Source organism: Thunnus thynnus, chromosome 24, assembly GCF_963924715.1.
Source record: "Thunnus thynnus chromosome 24, fThuThy2.1, whole genome shotgun sequence".
NCBI lineage: Eukaryota > Metazoa > Chordata > Actinopteri > Scombriformes > Scombridae > Thunnus > Thunnus thynnus.
Genome location: NC_089540.1, coordinates 18,344,736 through 18,366,147, shown reverse-complemented (window position 1 = coordinate 18,366,147; position 21,412 = coordinate 18,344,736). Strand labels below are relative to the sequence as shown.

The 21,412-nt window shown below is 36.6% G+C and overlaps 1 protein-coding gene across 5 annotated transcripts in view; it reads right to left on the bottom strand.

Moving 5' to 3' along the window:
- Window positions 1-1,409: 1,409 nt before the first annotated feature.
- The window catches only part of ptprnb (protein tyrosine phosphatase receptor type Nb), a 41,728-nt gene continuing 21,725 nt past the window's right edge, over window positions 1,410-21,412 (bottom strand). For 4 of the 5 annotated variants that reach the window (XM_067582662.1, XM_067582665.1, XM_067582663.1 and 1 more), the window contains 12 exons: window positions 20,361-20,425; window positions 15,040-15,249; window positions 13,583-13,894; window positions 12,317-12,464; window positions 10,869-10,942; window positions 10,508-10,585; window positions 10,085-10,204; window positions 9,018-9,184; window positions 7,868-7,921; window positions 7,549-7,613; window positions 6,866-6,939; window positions 1,410-2,501 (listed from right to left, as the gene is read on the bottom strand). In XM_067582662.1, the coding sequence (XP_067438763.1) occupies window positions 2,430-2,501; window positions 6,866-6,939; window positions 7,549-7,613; window positions 7,868-7,921; window positions 9,018-9,184; window positions 10,085-10,204; window positions 10,508-10,585; window positions 10,869-10,942; window positions 12,317-12,464; window positions 13,583-13,894; window positions 15,040-15,249; window positions 20,361-20,425 (1,439 nt within the window). In that variant the 3' untranslated portion in view covers window positions 1,410-2,429. The remainder of the gene's footprint in view (window positions 2,502-6,865; window positions 6,940-7,548; window positions 7,614-7,867; window positions 7,922-9,017; window positions 9,185-10,084; window positions 10,205-10,507; window positions 10,586-10,868; window positions 10,943-12,316; window positions 12,465-13,582; window positions 13,895-15,039; window positions 15,250-20,360; window positions 20,426-21,412) is intronic. The other variant, XM_067582664.1, reaches the window with a different exon arrangement.

The following is a 21,412-nucleotide window of genomic DNA, read 5'->3' as shown; positions in this document are numbered from 1 at the left end:
TATTGTCATTATCAATTAATTAGAAACAAAGTGCTCATCTTCAAATGTATTGTTTTGTCTGATCAGTAGTCCAACATGTAAAGATATGCAGCATGTATGACAGAAATGCTTCAAATTTTCACATTTGAGGAGCTGAAACCAGTACGTACTGGGCATTTTTGCTTAAAAAAATGGCTGAAAGGATTAATTGATTAAATATTTATTGACTAATTGTTGCAGCTCTGGATAAAATCATTTATCCTGAGATACAAAACTGTAGACAAGTAAAGCAAAATAAACAAGAAAAAACTAAATGCAAGTCCAACAAGAGCTCGCCATCAACTTCCAAACTAGATTATTTTCATTATCGATTAATCTGTTGAGATTTATCCTGATTAATCATCTATGAAAATGTAAAAAAAAACAGTGAAAAGATGCATTTATGGTCCCTCAGACACCACAGTGACGTCTAACTAACAGTGTAAAACCTTCAGATGTTCAGTTCACTAAAGAAAAGCAGCAAATCGGCACAAATGAGAAGCCGGAACCTGAAAATATTCTGTGTTTTTGTTTGAAAAATGACAAATAGTTGCTGATTAATTTCCTGTCAATCGATCAATCGTTGCAGCTTGATTCCAAACTGCCCTCTTGCACTTTTATTTTACACTTTTTACCTGCACAAGACGATCAATAACTAGAGAAATAAACCGTTAACCCTGTCAGAACCTCTAGTTCATCATTAGTCTTAAATGATCTCATCTGCTTGTGTTTTTAATAATTTACACTCTACAGTAGGTGTTGACCTTTGACCTCTTTGAAGTCAGAAGGATCAGTGTCACGTCTGACTTTTTCCATTTTTAGTTCATAGTCGAGACTGAAGTCTAACGAAGAAAAAAAAGATAAATCCTGAATAAAAAATAAACTTGAAATAGGAGAAAATATTAAATTAATAATAAAAATTGCTAAATTTATATACAATGTTACTAAAATAAATACATTGATGATAGTGGTTTAAATAAAAATACATATATAGTCTATTGTATAATTTTGCCTTTGCCTCAAAAGTCTTTAATGCAACTATTCACATTAAATATTTCCTCATTTTCAAACAGATCTGGTTGTTCTGAAAAAGAAAATGTGTCCATATTCAAAACTTATGATAAGAAATGGATAAAAAGTAACAAAAAAAACGACAAAATTTGGCCTGAAACTGAACAAACAAACCAAATTTGAAGAATATTAAGTCAAAAATAAACTTGAAATAGAAGGAAATATTAAATCTATAATAAAACTTGATACATGTATGTATAATATCGGTAAATTAAACAACCATAGAATTTCTTTAGTTACTAAAAGCTTCTTAAAAGGTTTTAAAATCAGGATTTGAAAGTACAGAAAGTCACAGAAGTCACGCGGACTGATTGCAGCACTTAAACACGAAAAGATTTATTGAAGGTTCTCACAGTTACAAAATAGCTTGTTTTTTTCTTCATAGAATAGCATTTCTTTTTTTTATTTCATTTTCTGACTTGCGTGAGGTAAACAACAATATATCCAGAGACTTAAAATGATCTGAATGGCACACGAAGAGAAGGACGCTGTATGTCGTTAGTCATGTGAGGAGAAGACAGGAAGTTACAACCAGCAGCAAATCTACACTTTATCAGTATCAGTACAAATTTAATACTTTTTTCCCCCCTCAAGATTATCATTTTAGAACAATTTAAGCTTTTAAAAAAGCCTTTTGATGCTTTAAAATACATTTTAAGTCATGTTGCTTCCTCTCTGAGACAAAAACACGATGATCCCAACAGCAGCACAGTTTACAACAAACTTCAACCACAAACGACGGGGAAAAAAAAAAGCAAATTTCTGCTTCAATCTGGCTTCAACTGGAAAATATCTACCAGGCGTTCAGGCTGGATTTCAACAGGTAGAAGAAAAATCTGATGTTTAAATAGTCTGAGGCTCATTCTCCAAGCTATCAGGTGGTTCGGAAAAAGGCGGGAAAGCAACATCAGAGGAGTTTGAAATTTCAAGTTATGAGTGTGTTAGTCTGCTGGGAAAACACACATTTAGCTTTATCACCTGTTTGTCTCAAGGTGTTTTAGTAAAATAGTTCAGATTACCTGTGAATGCAACACTTTTGAGCAGCCAAACATCCCTGATACACTTGAACGCATCATACCGGCTCCACAAAATACCTAAAAATCAGATCCGCGCCTGCGTAAATCCTTCCTGACGTCACCTGATAGGTTTGTTTATTGTGACATCACCGTTAATGTTTCAAGGCATCACAACCTCATTCTTCATCATGATAATCATCGTCATCATTGTAGAGAGAAAAAGGCAGAGTAAGACAAGAGTGTGAGTGCGAGAGGAGGGGAGGGGGAAGGGGTGGGGGTGGGGGGGGGTCAGGGTCAGCGGACAGGAAGCTGGTTTCACTGGTTTCACTGGGGCAGAGCTTTGAGGATGGCGTTGACTTCCTCAGCGACGGCCGTCAGCGCGAACTCAAACTGGTCCTGAAGACGAGAGAGAAAGAAAGAAAGATTTTATAGAGCTGAGAGAGACAGATTAGCTTGTGAGGTTTTAATTTGAATATATTTGTTTATTTTTGTTGTTGTTTATATTTATTATTGATATTAATTTTGGGGGGGTTGTAGGTTTGAATCTGTTGCCAGGAAGAAGTTTTAAAGCCAAATACTGACGTGAAGATTCATTTTAAACAAAATATGTAATGTTACACTCAACATTTCATTAAAACACATTTTCTTCATTTACTGCTTCAGTTATCTCGTCTGCACTGCAGCTCCCAGTGTCACCAGTCTGATGACCAGCAACACAGTTTTACATGGAGTGGGGTGTTACCCACCCTTTTGGTACCTTTCTGACTGAAGATTGAAATTGTGGGTTCGACCTAGAGCCAATCAGCTATGTGAAGCTTTAGCTCACTGTGTTTGACAGCAACCCTGAAGTTTTAAGGTTGTGGGTTCAAACCTGACTTGATCAGCCAGTTTTTAAAGTTAGCAGCTGTATTTAAGATGTAAAACATTTGGTAAAGGTTTGACCCTTGAGGCTCACTGTGTTAAATTATGCTACTCAAAGGTTTTAATGTTCAAGCCAGAGCTGCTGGGAGCTTTATTGAAGCTAATATCTTATGTGATGACTGTCCTGGTCCAGTAGCTCAGTCTCTTTAGCAGCTGTTTAATGGTTTAGATGTTGTGGGTTCAATCCTGAATCAGTCAGACTTCTTAAAAGTGAGACACAACATACACCACTGAAGACTGAAAACATTTATGATACCATCTGAGCCAGTGGTGCAGTGTGTTAGACAGTGCTGTTAAAGATTTAAGATTGTGAGTTCAGTCCTGCCTTGGTGAAGATTGAAAACCTTTGGTGAAACCTCTTGGCAGCAGTTTCACTCAGTGGCTCATTGTGTTAGACAGCAACACTCAAGCTTTAAGATTGTGGGTTCAATTCAGAGAAGCTTTTTTTGAGCAAATAACTTGCACACAGACTTAGATGCTCTGTCAAAACCACCTTTTTAGGGACCTGGTCCAGGAGCTTGAACTGTTTAGTAACTTTTTGACTTTGTTGAAACTTTGGGTTCAATCCAGTCAGACCACTGAGGACTGAAAACACCAAATGAAAACATTGTGTCAGTGTAAATCTATAGCTCACTGTGTTGCACAGTGAGTCTGAAGTTTTAAGGTTGTGGGTTCAATCCTGACTTGAATTTTGAAACTTAGCTTCTCAATTGAAGATTAAACAACCTTTGGTTAAAGGTGTTTATGGCTCACTGTGTTAAAAGTTTTATGGTTGTTGGTTCAAGTCGTGGCCATTTGGTAACTTTTGAAAACCAATATCTTGATTAAAGACAGAAATGCTCTGATGAAACATCCTTTCAGCAGTCTGGTCCAGTAGCTCAACCTGTTTGGCAGCTGGTTGAAGGTTTTGATGTTGTGGGTTCAATCCTCTGTCTGTCATTGAGCTTTTTCAAGTCAGACACACTGCTGAAGGTTGAACAGCTCCAAAGAAAAGTCTATTGTACCATCTGATTCTGAAGCTCACTGTGTTAGAAGCTTCTTTGAAGCAGCTTCTTTTGCAGTTTTAGTAACTTTCTGACTGAAGATAGAAAACCTCAAATGTTGTTTTGTTTCAACTGGTCCGAAGCTTTAGCTCACTGTGTTTGACAGCAACACTGAAGTTTAAAAGTTGTGGGTTCAATCCCGACTTAACCAGTCTAACAGCTGTGAGGAAGTTTTAAGGTTGTTGGTTTGATCCCAACTTTCACTGAAGTTTTTTAAGTCAGACACACAGCTGGAGACTGAAAATCTCATGAAGACACATCAATCATCTGAGTGTATAGCTCAGTGTGTTAGACAGCAGGTTCATGTTTTAAGGGTCTGGGGTTCGATCCCGCATCAGTCAGTGACTCACTAAGAGGTGAGATTGAAAACCATTGACCTAAGTTTTAAGAACAGTATGACTCTGTGGCACAGTGTATTAGACAGCAGGTTTATGTTTTAGGGTTGTGGGTTCGATCCCGGGCCAGTCTGTGACTTTTGAATGACATCACTGAGAGGAGAGGTTGAAAAGCGCTCAGAGAAGAGCTGTGAGTGCGAAGGGGACCTGGTGGAGTGACGGCTTCGTCAACACAGATCTCAGATACGTCTGCGGACGTGAGGTGGCTGGTTCGATCCCTCTCCTTCACCAGTAACTGGAGCAAAAAAACTGTGTCCCACATGGGTGGGTAAGGGGGGGGGCCTTGTCCTCCCCCGATGTTCCGCAGGTATGTAAGCAGGGGGTTATGAAACAAGAAGTCCCGTCCAGCTGAAGTTTTACTGACGCATCAAGGTGCGAACAAGTTTTTAAAAATGTTGGAAGTAACCATCGCATGTTTGTTTCTTGTTATATTCTGTCATTACTAATACACAAAACCACCGCCTTCCTATCGGGATAAAATGAAAACTTCTCAGATGAGTCGGCAGACTTGTGTTTGCTTCACATGTAACTGTGTGTGTGTGTGTGTCTGTCTGTGAAACACTTAATACACCAGATTAACCAAAGATATCTTAGTTACCTTAATAGTGAAATCACTTATTTACTGACTTATCTTCAGTTTTTAATACAGATATTTGCACCTGCAGGCCGTTTGATGGTGTGGGGGGGGGACTTTTACTTTCTCCTGCAGGTGTGGGATTGAACCAGTGATGTTCTATCTTCAAGCCCTCTTCTCTAACCTTTACACCATCAGTTCCCACCACCCTCCCCAAGAATAAAACTCCCTCTAATGTTGACTGAGACAGAAGTCCCACTTAAGCAAACAATCTACCTAATAATGTTTTAATGTTTCTTTTCGTCTTTCTTTGGAGCTGCAGATTAGATCAGTTATGTTATATATTTATTCATCTGTCTGTCATGTTCTCTACAGTCGGTGTATTTATTCATCATGTTAAAGACTTTGGGTTTAAAGCAGCAGGTGTGTTGGTGGGAGGTGCTTTAGTAATGAAGGGAGGTGTAGCAGACTTACTGAGATTCAGGGTGAGAGTGAAGCCAAATCTTTGTATGTCTTCTAGGAAAGATGGTTTAACACAGTTCCCAGATGAGGTTATGATCATTTAGAGTACAAATTAGTGTCTTGTGTTTAGTTTTTTCTTGTCTTTCATGACAATAACAAACATAAAATTTAGTTTATGACAATCAGCTTGACTGGAAATAACAAGGTCACATTTAGATTTGAGAACAGAAGAATGTAAAATATTTAAAGTTTTACTGGTGTTGATGTTTTTTCAGTAAATCTCAGCTACAGTCTCACAAATCAGGAAGTTTCTCTGCAACTCTGCTCAGTTTAGGTGATTTAATTTAACATTTTCTCTCAGTTTCTCTACAAATTCCAGTAGTCATTGTAAATATTGTGACATTTAAACTAAATCACATTAAGCTTCATAGAACAATCACTTAACTGTTGTATTTTAATGACCTTAACTGTATATTTGGGAACAATTAAACCAACTTTTATAAGAGAAATACAAAGATTTGGCTTCACATAACACTTGGAACATGTTGCACAACATTTCTTACCCAGAAGAGCTTTTACAAGGTCTGCATGACAAAGAAACCTCCATCTTGTGTTTGATTGCTGAAACACCTCCCATTAACACACCTGTTTGTTCCTCCTCAGCTCCCAGTTAACCCACCTGGTCCTGATTCAATCACACTACGAGTTCTATGTAAAAACGACCTCAAGAGCCAATTTAAGAGTAAAAAAGTTCACTAGAAGAATAATTCACATTTATGAAATGACTCAACGTGAAGCTGTAAACCTTCAACTCTCAGGTGGTCATGTGATTAATCACATGTTTGCTCACAGAGGAGGAGCCACAAGGATATACTTGATTGTGTGAAATTAACAACAATCTATTATATTTAAAAGACATAAGATGGAATGAAACATCAGGAGATCTGATGACATGGAAACAAAAAAAACAAAAGAATCTGACGTCTTCTGCAGACAATAAAGAGACAGAAAAACAGCTTTTAATTAAACTGAAAGCTTTTAAATTTAGAAGTAGTTTTCAGTCCAGTGTAATTTGATAAACCTAAATGTGGGCCCAGTCTGACACACTACATTAACAAGAATATGTCTCCTCTGTCAGGGATTAAACCAGCTCTTCATCCTCTGAGCTGCTCAGTTTTCAACATTATATTTGTGATGAGAAACATTTTCAGGGTATGAAAACGTTCAGGAAATTTTATTTGAAATGCAACACATATTCAATGTAGACTGTATTAAACTTGATGAAAAACTATCAAAATATATAAATAAAATCATATTCCCGTCAAAACCCCCCCCCCAAAACATTCCTGTCTCAGTGAGACTCACCTTGGTACGAACCATCCCAGGTCTCTGGTCCCGAACGTGCTCCAACGTCGCAGCGATGTCGATCTCCTTCACACCTGCAGGACGACAGGTGACACACAGGATGATTTCACCAGCAACACACACAACAATACAACACACACACAAATACAACACACACGCACATACAACACACACGCACATACAACACACACACTTATACATCTTATACATCTACTTATACACAAAACTCCCGAGTTTGAACTTTGACTCTGGAGAGACTGCGGTCCGCACCACATCTCAGAGTTTTTTTGTATTATATTTCATTATTTAGCTTTATTTGTTTTATATATTTTTATGTTGTGTGTTATTATGACATTTAAATAAGAACACAAGTGTTTTCGTTGCTTTCACATAACCATAAAAACAATACCGACATCGCAGGGAAAACAAAAGAACACTGACAACAAGGTCGTCTCAATCACGACTTTTTGCTCCTAATCCTGATTGAATCCTGAGTATCTGCCAATTATAAAACTAATTCAGATCCAATATTATATTGTTGAATTGTGTTGAGTATAGAGGAGAGGTTTAGACAGCTGGTACTTGGAGAAAATAAGTAAAAGTTTTAGCTTTATATAATAAAAAAATGAGTTTTACATGAACTTCTTTCTTAGAAAACACACATTTATACACACAAATCTCACCTTTAGCCATACGATTCAAAACCATGTCAATCAGGATGTAAGTCCCAGTCCGACCTGTACCGTCACTATGGAAACAACAAAGAACAACAAATTAAACTTGAAAATAAAGACAATTGTCTCTCTCACAACCAATCAACGGACTTGATCATTTATTGATGATGAACAACCTTTTGATTGTCAGTGTATTGTTTGTGTTTTATATCAGAGGAGAATAAACCATCATCTGTCTGCCACCAAGTGGCCTCATGTGTCACTACAACTGACAGCATGTCTGAGTCAATAAATACAATAACGTGCATTTATAATCTGGATTGATTACCTGCAGTGGACGATGATGGGGCAGGATCGTCCTCGGTAGCACTTATTCACCTTCCTGAGGAGAAAGAAATGAGAAACAAAATATGATTAATTAAAAAACTTATTTAACTTTATTTATGAGGTTTTGTTCTACACAAGCTTCATCAGGTCATATGAACAAGCTTTAAAGCAGAAAAAATAGGTATTAAACTTTAAAATATATCTGATAACATCACTGTCAAAAGCTTAGAAAGAGACAGTAGGTCAATAAAAATGTCAAATCTTATTATTTTATCATGCAAGGAAAGTCAAAGTCAAAAAACTAGAACACCAGTATTCATAAATTAACAGATGAATAGATGAAAACGACTCAACTACACATACAGTAAACATATCATACATTGTAGAAATATAGACAGACAGACAAAATTATTGCAAGTTCACATATAAACAGATAAATATTGGACTTTTGCAGCCACCGTACAGATGATTGGCCACAAAAAGAGATTTACGCACCACTAATATCTTCTTCTCATCAAATCATTCAAGTCTTTAACTGAGTCTTAAACATGTGACAGTATTTCTTATAAAAAAAATCAACTTGTTTCAAGAATCTTCAGACTAGATGCACTAGAATCAAGAAAATACTTGAAACAAGTTTGATTCGCACGTTAGACAGATAGAAAGAAAAGACCGGGGAGGAGTTTCGGCGATGGACCTCCTGCTGCAGCCACATCAGTCCATGATCATTTTTGTGACTATGCAACTGGACCCAGACTACTAGCTGCAAATCACAAGAATGACACAGACAGATATGTTCAAAAAATTAAAACCAAGGGCCCCGCTGACCTCCATCGCACAAGGGAGGGAGGACGGGAAGAGAGGAGGGACAGAGGAGCGGGAGGGAGGGGAGGAAAGACAGAAGGATGAAGGAGAGAATCAGGATATTGTTTCTACGGCTGGGTGTCAAATGATACTAATGAATACTTTCCTTAGTATCAGTGTCTGTCTTACTTCACTTGCCTTCAACACAGACCATAATAAAGACACTGCAGCCTTTTTTTCAGACATATAAGATGTCCCGGCTTGTGAAAAATGCTGCTTCTTTAAAGGTTCCTGCAGAGAAAAGGAGCTACTTGTTTTTGTCTGTGCAGTGTTTATATGTGAAGTACCTGCGGAAGTCCAGCAGGGGGCGTGTGGAGGTGGGGATGCCCTGAGCCGGCCAGCTGAGGAAGTGGAACTGAGTGAGCGTCCTGGTTTCCTGCGTCTGCACGTTCTTCAGGTAGAAGCTTCGCACCAGGAAGTCGTTACACCAGATGTGCTCCGACACCAGATTCACCTGCAGGACGGACGGCCAATAGAAATACAGATGCTGACTCATCAGACGTGTTCTTTAAAACCAGCAGAAGAAGAAGTACTGAGATCCTTTACTGCAGTAAAAGCACATAAGTATTATGAGCTTGATGTAGTTAAAGTATTGCAGTAAAAGTACATAAGTATTATGAGCTTGATGTAGTTAAAGTATTGCAGTAAAAGTAGTGGTTTGGTCCCTCTGACTGATATATTATTATATATGACATCATTAGATTATTAATAGTGAAGCATCAGTGTTAGAGCAGCATGTTACTGTTGTAGCTGCTGGAGGTGGAGCTAGTTTACACTACTTTATATACAGTTAGCTAGTTTAGTCCAGTGGTTCCCAACCTAGGGGTCGGGGCCCCTCCAAAGGGTCAGCAGATAAATCTGAGGGGTGGTGAGATGATTAATGGGAGAGGAAAGAAGAAAAAACAAAGTTCTGATACACAAATCTGTTTTCAGTTTTTGGACTTTTTCTCTAATCTTTGATTTTTGCTGAAATATTGGATCATTTGAACATTTATTGAAATGAAAGCATGTGAGAAGTTTAGAGGGAAAAATCACTATTTGGTGGAGCTGTTAACAACTCATAGACATGTGAAATGTGACCCCGACTACACACTGCTTTTTGTAAGATGTCTAAAGCCAAAAAGGTTGGAAACCACTGGTTTCATCTTTAACAATGTGTTGTATTTTAAAAGCTTGTTATATTATCCATTGTGTCAAATCTTCATCTGAAAAGTAACTAAAGCTGTCAAATAAATGTAGTGGAGTAGAAAGTACAATATTTCCCTCTGAAATGTAGAAAGTAGCATCACATGGAAATACTCAAGTTAAGTACAAGTACAATACGTGAGTAAATGTACTTAGTTACTGCTCTCACCTCATAGATGTGGTAGAGGGAAGAGCCTTCATCAGGCCAGTAACGGTCACACTGTTTCTCTCCGTCCTCCACCAGAGCCGTCATCATCACTATCACCGTGCAGCCGTTCTCCCAGACCATCTACACAACAACAACAACAACAACAACAACAACAACAACATTATTACAACAGTAAACCTTCGTGGTTCTTCATGTTCTGACAAACTTCAGTAAAAATGTATGTTTCCCAAAAGTTTTTAGTTCCTCTCGTACCTGGATGTGATTGTGATGGATCTGATAATAAATAATTGCTTGTAAGAATTTATCTTGTTTACATACATCTGAGTTTTTCTTACAAATAAACCAATAAAACATATATTTGCAGATGTTTTTAATCCACTTCAAACTCTACTTGTATTCTTTTATATTTTGTGTCACGCTGACCTGCCAGAAGTCGGAGATGGTGTGTGACAGCGGGCCCTGGGTGGCGATGTAAGCTGGCATCCGGGGGTCGTGTTCAATCTGGAGGAAGGGAGGGAGGTGAAAGGTCACACAGGGTCACAAGGTCAGAGGTCAAAGTCTCAGATCCGATGGACCGGCTACATTCTTTCAGGAGACTTTTTTTCAGTTTGTTTGGCAGCAACATCACATTTTCTGATTATTGGAAACTTAGATGAAAACATCAAAAACATGTTGTTTCTCCTCCTACAGATGATGTGAAACACGAGATCAGGGCTTTCTCTGGGATCTTGGGGGGGTGAATAATGTGGTTGCTATGGCGACCGTTTGATGAGAAAGGACTTACTATGGTGCTGGCGTTGATGTAGTCGGAGCGTGAAGGGTTGATCTCCGCTTTCAGCTTCACCCTCGAGTGATCATCTGAAGGACAACAAAGACATTTAACTCTTTCACAGCCAGTTTCCTCGTTTTTATTTCCCACTTAAGCAGGTTTAAGGTTGTTAAAATCATCTTATTCCATCCCGCCTGACATCATATCACATATATTCTGCACTGATCCATCAGATGTAAATATGAGGCATTTATGTGGTGTCAGAATAATCGGAAAAATTAGATCCTGACTAGAAAAATGTACATGAAGTTGGAAAAACAACTCAGAAAGTCGACAAAAATTTTGGTTCACAACTTGCTGAAAGTTGTCATATATGCAGAAACATGGTGGACAAAAGTAGATGTTTGGTTGATGGAAAGAAATGTTTTTATTGATTCATTTATTGCATATCAATTTTTTGTTCACATGTAATTTGTAATATGGTTTTAGGATGTAACCGTTTCCTTTGCTATTTGTTGTCACACAAAAACTAGACACAGCTATTAACATGTAGAAACGCTCTGAGCAATAAAATACTATAATAATAAATGTTTTTTCCGCATTACAATATTATTATAAGCTCACGAACACACCGAAGTCGGAAGAACAACTTCCCAGCTCGGGAAATAGGATCATCTGAGGAGCAAGTGAATGCAGCAATATTCCAGACACATTTTCCCAGATTCAGCTGGACATATTTGGTACTTTTGGAAATTTTGTGATGTCCACAAGAATTTCAAAATAAAGTTCTGTGGGTCTACAAAGAAAATTTGGCTGCACAGCAGGACTTTGCAATGGTTTAAGACGTCTCACAGGTGTTTCTACTCTTTTGTAAATAGTATTTGATTTAATTATTTTTTCACTGGCACAACTACTTCAATTACAAACATAAAATCAATAAGGTGCTATATATAATTCATATATATGTGAGATATACTTCTTTTCTACTCAGCTTTCTGCACATTTAAGGCACTTTTAGACCTTTAGACAACAACTATCGTGTAAGTTTATTACATGTCGCACTGTGCAAGATTAAAAACAGATCAGGACTGTGAAAAAAGGCCTCTCAAAATTCTCTAAACTGTAATAAGAATCAGAGGAAATGTAAATAATTATGTTTTTAAGATCTGACCTTGGTTATATGAGTCTCCTGACATCTCCTGATTATTATTAGAATATATTTATTACAACTTAACCAATAAAACAAGTTATATCTGCAGACTTTCTTGTAAATAGAAAAAAAATACACGAGAGCAGAGACATGTCATCGGCATCGTCATCATCCATCCTCCATGAAAGTAATTGGAGGAAACAGCTGCAGGTGTTTATAATAACGGCAATTAAATCTGGACTGTATATTTGACAGTTGCATGTTTGTGTTCATATCTAACTGTACTGGAAGTGAAGCAGCTGTCGGGACTCACAGGGTACAGAGTCGGAGCAGCGGTTCTTCTTGGCGTTGGCGTCGCTCTGAGCCACAGAGACGGCGCTGGGCTCGGCCTGGTAGGAGCACAGAGCCTCCCACTCCTTCATCAGACGGTCCTTGTTCCTCAGGTGGTCCTCCATGTAAGCCTTCACACAGAGAAGGTACTCAGTTAGTTTATCTTTGAGGAACAATCTTTCAATGAGATGCAGCTGTGTTATCATTTAGATCGAACATCTTCCGAATAGTCCCCAACAAAAGCACATGTTCCTCCTTTTTTCTATGACATTTGCCAAAAATTACAGTTTCAGCTGCTTTAGGAAACTACTGAGCTTTTTTAAACATGAAACTATATTTGTGAGCTGTTTTTAAAAATGTATGTCTTCAGTAGGAACCAATAGGTTTGGAGCTGAGAGCCACAGAGTAGAGAAGTCAGCAGACTTATCCTTTATAATTGTCTAGAGAAATACTCTGTAAGCACTGATGTAGATGTCTTTTGACCTGTGAAAGGTTTTCAACAACAGTTTATTGACTGAATATTAAGCTTCAAAATAAAACAGTTAAATGCGCTTTAAACAACAATTACATGCAAACTAGATATCTGAAGAAATATTAACTTTCCACCAAATTTCAGCCACTAGACCAGCAGTTCCAAAGATTATGTTTTCCTTGTCAGATTGATATGTTTTAATATTAAGGTCAAAGGTTATTCTCTCCATATACAGCACAATGCTTATTATGAAGTGCAACAGTTCACACAATTACAGTAAAAACAGTAAAAAACAGACAAAGTGCAATGGATAAAAAATGTGTGAAACGGTCAAATGTTTTAGTGTTCAATAGATCTGCAGGAACTGGTCGATCAGTTGCCAATGATTAAATTAATCACCAACAATTTTGATGAGCAATTAATTGTTTTTGAGTCATTTTTTAAGAAGAAAAAGTCCAAATTCTCTGATTCCAGCTTCTCAAATGTGGTTTCTTCAGTCCTCTATGACAGTAAACTGAATATCTTTGGGTTGTGGACATTTGAGGATATTTTTCACAATTTTCTGACATTTTATGGACCAAACAACTAATCAATTAATTGAGAAAAGAATCAACAGATCAATCAGTAATGAAAATAATCATCTAGTGTACAAGAAAAAGGTTTATGGAGATAAAATGATCCAAAACTTCACAAGAGAAGGAGAATTATTAGTGATGTGACCATCAAATCACCAATCAATGACACTTAGTGATGTCATACGATGACGTCAGTACTGACCAGGATCATGTGACCGGTGGAGATGTCCATGTTGGCCTGCGCCGGCTCCTCGCACCATGACGGCGTGCTGCTGTGGGAGCTGGGGCTGGGCTGGGCTCCGTCGCTGAACTGTGACGAGACGCTGCTCACCCTCGAGTCGGCACCTCCACCTCCTGCTGCTCCCGCTCCTCCTCCGACGCCAGCACCTCCTCCTCCTCCTCCTCCTCCTCCTCCTCCACCTGCTCCTCCGCCCGCTCCTCCCACAGCGCCCAGGGCGGCAGCTTCCAGGCGTCCGAAGGCGCCTTTGGAGGCCATGTGCTGGCGACACAGGTCCTGGTGAGCCAGTTATGCATTTTTTATACTGCTCCTTAATATATTTTTAATACTTTAAAACCCATTTCTTCTACTTTTATTATGTTTTTCATAAGTTGCGTTTAAAATATAAATCGATAAATCTTTAAAATGTTCTTTAACAGTTTTAGATATTTCAGTTTTAGCTTGAGGCCAATACTAAGATCAATATTTGAGAGTTTAAAAACCTGTTTTTTTAACCATAAACATAAGTGGTTGGTATTTAAATTGGTTATTAAATTGTATTGTTATTATTATTATTATTAAATGGCACATATATTTATGCCCATTGATTAGAGAAATATACTCATATAGCATTCTGACTTTGATCTTTTTTACAGATATATATCTATATTTCTCACTCTGGTTTCTTTTTGTGTTGCTGTAATGTTGAATTTCCCTCCAGTGATCAATAAATAATCAATAACTTTATCTTATCTTAAAGACCATTTGAATAAGATTTGTACTGTGAGTGTCGGTTTTCACTGGAAAAATATGTTTCTCAAAAACACTACCAGAAACTAAAAAAAGAGTAAATCTTAAACAGTAATCTTTACTGGAAATTCAATTACTATCAATGACAACTATTAACAAAACAAATACAACAAATAATTAAGTTGCGATAAGAAAAAAAAGATCAAATATAGCCAATAAAATTTAATTTATAATCATGTAGATATTATATATATATTTGTTAGGGTTAGGGTTAGGGTTATTTTACTGTAATATACTGAAATATTTTGATTTAATCATGTATTAAAATTAATTTTTAACAGTTAAAACAGCCTGTCATGACTGAATCTTTGTATATTATTTATCGTCATTAACCAGTTCTTCTTCTTTCTTTGGCATATTTATAATTCTGTTTCTTCTCATGTATGTTGGCAAACATGGATGTTATATATTGATATACTCAACAATATTTAAGTACTTCATATACTGTTACTGGCTGGTTTAACTGGCTGACTGAAACGTATCAGGGAGGAAGTATAACGTAGCAAATAATCAATGAAGTTCTTGAGTAGATATACTTATTATTGGTATTTTGAAGTGTGTCTTTCTTCTTTGTAGAGTGACATATTCTATATTTACAGGTGTTTTTGGCCCCTCCTCCTCCTCATCCTCACCTGGTACTCCTGGTGGCTGAAGCTGCCTCCCTCGGGTCCCAGGCCCAGCTTCTTCGCCGCCAGCCGGTGGGCGTGGTGACGCAGGCAGGCGATGGTCATGGCTGCCACCAGGATGCCGCCAATGCAGGCCATGGCCACCAGCGCGGCAAACACCGAGCGAGAGCCGGGCTGGACTCTGGTCGCCAGGGGCAACGCTTTCCCATCATTCCTCTGTGGTGGGAGGACAAAGAGAGAAGGACAGAAAAAACAAAGTACATTTACTTTAGTACTGCACTTAAATGCAATTTTAGGTACTTGTACTTTTCTTGAGTATTTCCATTTGATACTACTTTATACTTCTACTCAACTACATTAAAGAGGGAAATATTGCACTTTTTACTCCACTACATTTATTTCACAGCTATAGTTACTTGAAGATTTTACATGTATTTTATATTTCTACTATATATATTTATATTTGTAATAAATATAGATCACTTTCTTTTTTTGTTGCTCAGTGTCTAAAAAACACATGAAATCCCCTTTGATTCAATGTTGTAACAATAATAATACAAAATATATATATTTTTTAACATATACAGTTTATATAATATCACTGAGTGGAGTATTTTTACTTTTCATACTTTAAGTATATTTTGCAACTCTTACTTCTTTACTATTACTTACTACTAAGTAAGATTCTTAATGCAGGACTTTCACTTGCAACAGAGTATTTTTATACTGTGTTATTTCTACTTTTACTTAAGGAAACAAGCTCCATTCTTCTTCCATCACTGATAAATTCCAGTTTTATTTGTACTCAACTTTCTTCGAGCGCTGTTTCCAACCGACACCTTGATTTTTAGTCCACAACAAACTGAAACTAGTATTGACTCATAAACACCCTAAACTACAAGACACACACAGTATTCTGATATGTCTAATTCCTCCGTTGTTGTATAAAAACTATTAAAAACACATCAGTGAGTCACACCGCTGCACTGGGTGACATGTTCCTTCATTATGAAGAGTTTGGTCACGTTAGTTTGTTTAGAAACGGCTCCAAAGACTAATAACAGCATCATGTTTTCAGTCTCCAGAGAGTAGTTCTGTGTAAGATAGACGCTACGGAGCATGTGCATGAACACAGTTCTGTTTACAGCTTCAGTAGCTTGTTGTGCTACGAATCACAACCTCTGGACTTGAAGTTCTTTGAGAAATTCCTAATGCACCACAAGAAGAAGACGATTCAGCATTTTTTCACTATTCTTGCTTGAAAAATTACAGATTGTTCTTCAATTAATAGTTAAAAAGCCTTTTTGATCATGATTGAATTAATTAAAGATCAATGCGTATGATGAGCAGATGTTTTACTGGTCTTTTTAAGATATGATAATTAGTCAATTAATCAATTAGTTGCCAACTATTAAATTAATCGGCAACTATTTCATCGTTTTGAGTCTTTTTTTTAAGAAGAAAAAAGTCCAAATTCTCTGATTCAAACTTCTCAAATATGATTATTTTCCAGTTTCTTTCGTCCTCCATGACAGTAAACTGAATATCTTTGGGTTGTGACGTCATCTTGGACTTTGAGAAACACTCATTGACATTTTTCACCATTTTCTGACATTTTATAAACCAAACAACTAATCGATTAATTCAGAAAAAAAGTAAAAAGTGAAAGTGAGGAAACTATTTTTCTGCTTTTCACTATATAAAGGAGAGAAGTTATGACTGTTTTTAAAAAGGCAAACTAATTAAATTAACTATTTGAACTCCTCTCTTTTACCCCTCCCCTTCCTCTCCTTTTCATCATCCCTCCCTCCTCCTCCTCCCACCCTCTCCTCCTCCTCCTCCTCCTCGGATGAATTGTCTGTCTTGACCTTTCAGACCTCCTCCTTCCTCTCCGTGGGCCTCAGGAATGTGAGGCGCTTTCTCTCTGTGTTGGTATCTGATAGACATTAAGGTTGGAGCTGTGTTTGGGGGTAGAAAAGGGTACTTCACCTGCTATTATGAAGGGGCCCCAATGGGGTACAATGTGTGTGTGTGTGTGTGAAGAGAGGAAAAAAAGAAAATGGACGACCAGGCTACATGTGGTTGATGGATTTAAGACGGTTTGCTGCTTAACTGTCGTCATATCAACAAACATTTTAATAGATCAGGATTCATTCACCACATCTCTTCCTTTATCAGTCGTTTTTTTCCTTTGATTTATTGCCTCTACAACCGATGCAGTTCATTTATCACAGCTCATAAAACAAACATAAATCCTCAAAACAGTCCGATACACACCGTTAATGTTCTACATCAAATATCTGCAAACAGATGTCTGCCTAACAGATCGGAGCTGCAGGGATCATATGATACATTTCAGAGGAATATAAAAGCTTTAGTTGTCAAATAACGTAGAAAATACACGATTAAACGACAGAAAACAGCTGCAGTCACACTCAGTATTTACAGCCACAGATAGATTACAAGTCCATGGAGGAAGAGTATTTTTTAAACAGACTACAGTGAGCGAGGACACCTGGTCTTTACACAAGAAGAATATTTTAGGAATATAAAATACAACAAATGCAACGAGTAAAAAGGCAAATAGAATTACAAAAATGTCACTATGTACACTAAATAAAGTAGGTAAACTGTAACGTAACACTGTTTAAATGGTGTTTTTTCTTTGTAACACTGCTTTTAAATGATAATATATGAATAAAGTTTATTATTATTATCATTATTACTATAAACTGACCATTGAGAACAGACACTTGGTCTTTACACAAGAAGAATATTTTAGGAATATTACAAATGCCATCAGTAGTAAAGTAAAAATGTCATCACAGACACTAAATTCTTATACTGGAGCAATATTACAGAAACACCATAAATATTACAAGTAATTTATTATAATATAACACTATAAGATGACTATTGAGTACAGACACTTATATTATAAGAGTATTTTTTTTGTTTTATCAGACAAATACAAACTTAATGGTACAAATACTGCATCTTTAATCATGTAGGAATACTATAAACATTGTATGGATCACTTAAGTGATATGCTAAGTATCTACAAACTGATTATTGAGTAGTATTGACAGAGTAAAGTATTTTTTCAGTTGGATAAAAAGGTTAAGTGTGTAAATTACATTCATAAATATGACTTTTATAACTTCTGGTTAAACGGCTCCACATATAAACTCTTTGTGAATAAAAATACTTAAGTATAAATTAGTTAATTTCATGTTTTCACTCACCAAACGCACGATGCAGAGCAACTCCTGACGTCCTGCTGCTCTCACATGGAGCCGGTCAGTGCAAACAGCAGAGTGTCAAGCTGGATGTCAAGTCAACAAACTGCACTTCCGAGAGAGACTTTCACAATGATGGTACAAAATAAAAGCGTAATTTAAAATGTAATTAGCGTATATTTCTCTGTACACGTTTAAATGAAGGATAGTTTTGCAGTGTCCTACTACAGTAAAAGTACATAAGTATTATGAGCTTGATGTAGTTAAAGTATTGCAGTAAAAGTACATAAGTATTATGAGCTTGATGTAGTTAAAGTATTGCAGTAAAAGTACATAAGTATTATGAGCTTGATGTAGTTAAAGTATTGCAGTAAAAGTACATAAGTATTATGAGCTTGATGTAGTTAAAGTATTGCAGTAAAAGTAGTGGTTTGGTCCCTCTGACTGATATATTATTATATATGACATCATTAGATTATTAATAGTGAAGCATCAGTGTTAGAGCAGCATGTTACTGTTGTAGCTGCTGGAGGTGGAGCTAGTTTACACTACTTTATATACAGTTAGCTAGTTTAGTCCAGTGGTTCCCAACCTAGGGGTCGGGCCCCTCCAAAGGGTCAGCAGATAAATCTGAGGGGTGGTGAGATGATTAATGGGAGAGGAAAGAAGAAAAAACAAAGTTCTGATACACAAATCTGTTTTCAGTTTTTGGACTTTTTCTCTAATCTTTGATTTTTGCTGAAATATTGGATCATTTGAACATTTATTGAAATGAAAGCATGTGAGAAGTTTAGAGGGAAAAATCACTATTTGGTGGAGCTGTTAACAACTCATAGACATGTGAAATGTGACCCCGACTACACACTGCTTTTTGTAAGACGTCAAAAGTCAAAATTTGTTGTATTTTAAAAGCTTGTTATATTATCCATTGTGTCAAATCTTCATCTGAAAAGTAACTAAAGCTGTCAAATAAATGTAGTGGAGTAGAAAGTACAATATTTCCCTCTGAAATGTAGAAAGTAGCATCACATGGAAATACTCAAGTAAAGTACAAGTACCTCAAAACTGTACTTAAGTACAGAACTTGACTAAATGGACTTAGTTACTGTATTTTTGCTGCATTTAATAATTTAAACATTACTAGAGAGTCCATCTATTCATGCACTCCGTTGTGCATGAATAGATGGAAGTTGTTCAAGTGTTGCCACATTGAACAACTTCTCCTCTGGCGCCACCATCGTGCAAAAAACTCTACTTGTTCTCAACGAAGATCAAAACAAACGTGCAGATTGCAATGAAATTAACTTTACATTCACCTGACACACCTGAGACAATTCTCACTTTGGTCACTTCATGATCTTTTTCCTCTTTTTTAAAAAAAATAATTAATTTAGTCATTTTTTAATGATGTAGCTGATTAAAAGTTGATACCTGTGTAACACAAACTTTGATTTTGTAATTGTTAAACTAACCTCACCAAACTAACTCACTGTCATCTGTATATGAACCAAACAGCTAAAAAAAATATAGAATTCTAATGTAATCAATGATCATTAAAATGAAAATTAACCTGTAATTATGTACAGTTTGGTTCTGGACTGTAGCGTCTCAAGAGGACACATGAGAGTTGTTTTATAGTAATAAACTGTTGATTGTCACTTTACTTATCACATTATTAGAGCTGTAATGATTCACCCAATTAATCAATACATCAATAAACAGAAAATGAATCTACAAATTATCAAATATTCTCAAGTTCCAGCTTCTCAGATGTAAAGATTTTCTGCTTTTCTGTGTTTTATATGATTATAAACTGAATATATTTGGGTTTTGAACTGTTGAAGACATGAAGACATCATCTTGGTTGTACAGTTTATAGATTAAATGGTTAATTGATTATCTGAACGAGTAATGTGGCAGCAGTAGTAGCTTTAGTAGTAATATCATTCCTATAGTAGTAAACGCTATAAAGAAACACTATACAAATTTCCTTCCATCATAATTCTGTCTTTATCCCTCTCTGCTCCTCATGTTGACCCTCTCTGCTACCTTTCTTCTTCTCTGACATCTTCTCACGCACACACTCACCTCTCCAACGCCGCTCTGCAGCACCTTCAGCCCCGTCTCAGACTCCAGGAAGTTCTTCTCTGCAACTGAGCGCGTGCAGAAATGCAACGATAAGAAAATAATCAGGATTTATGACATTTAATTCAACTAAACATCTCAGGTGTAGTCGCTGAATACGTCGACTTTTCCTGGATTTTCCCTCAGCTCGCTTTGTCTACGTCTGTTATCAAAGAAGGGGTAGACAAATTAATGTGAACACTTCACGAGAAAGCATGAAGGAAGCTGCTCACATGTGAAGATTTGCTGCTTTTCTTAGTTTTCTGTCATTGTAAAGCGGATATCTTTGGGTTTTCGACTGTTGAAAACATTTAAAGACGTCAGCTCGGTCTCTGGGAACTTGACAGGGACATTTTGTACTTTTTAAAGATTAAATGTTCAATTTTAATAACTGAACAAAGACGCCAAAACATGAGTTGGTTGCAGCTTCTCAGATGTGATGATTTGATGCTTTTCTTTGTCAAACGTGACAGTAAACTGAATATCTTTGGGTTTTGGACTGTTAGTCGGACAAAACAAGACATCTTAAAACGTCACTATTGACTTAGATTTTTCACTAATTTCTAATATTTTACAGATAAAACGATTAATCGAGAAAATAGTCGTTAAATGCAGCTGTAATCCAGTGATTAATAAACTTGATGGGAGCTAATTGTTGTTTAACTGTGTTAAAATCACAAAGAGTTTATATTCTAACATCTAGTTCTGCAGTAGATAATAATTTGTCCTAGAATATGGACAGTAGAGCTGCAACGATTAGTCGATTAATTGATTAGTTGCCAACAATCGTTTTCAGTCATTTTTTAAGAAAAAAATGTCCAAATTCTCTGATTCCAGCTTCTTAAATGTGAATATTTTCTGGTTTCTTTAGTCTCTATGACAGTAAACTGAATATATTTGAGTTGTTTTCTGTTTTCTGACATTTTATGGACCAAACAACTAATCAATTAATCGTGAAATTAATCATTAGTTGCAGCCCTAATGGACACTAAACCATTAAAACACATTTCACTCTT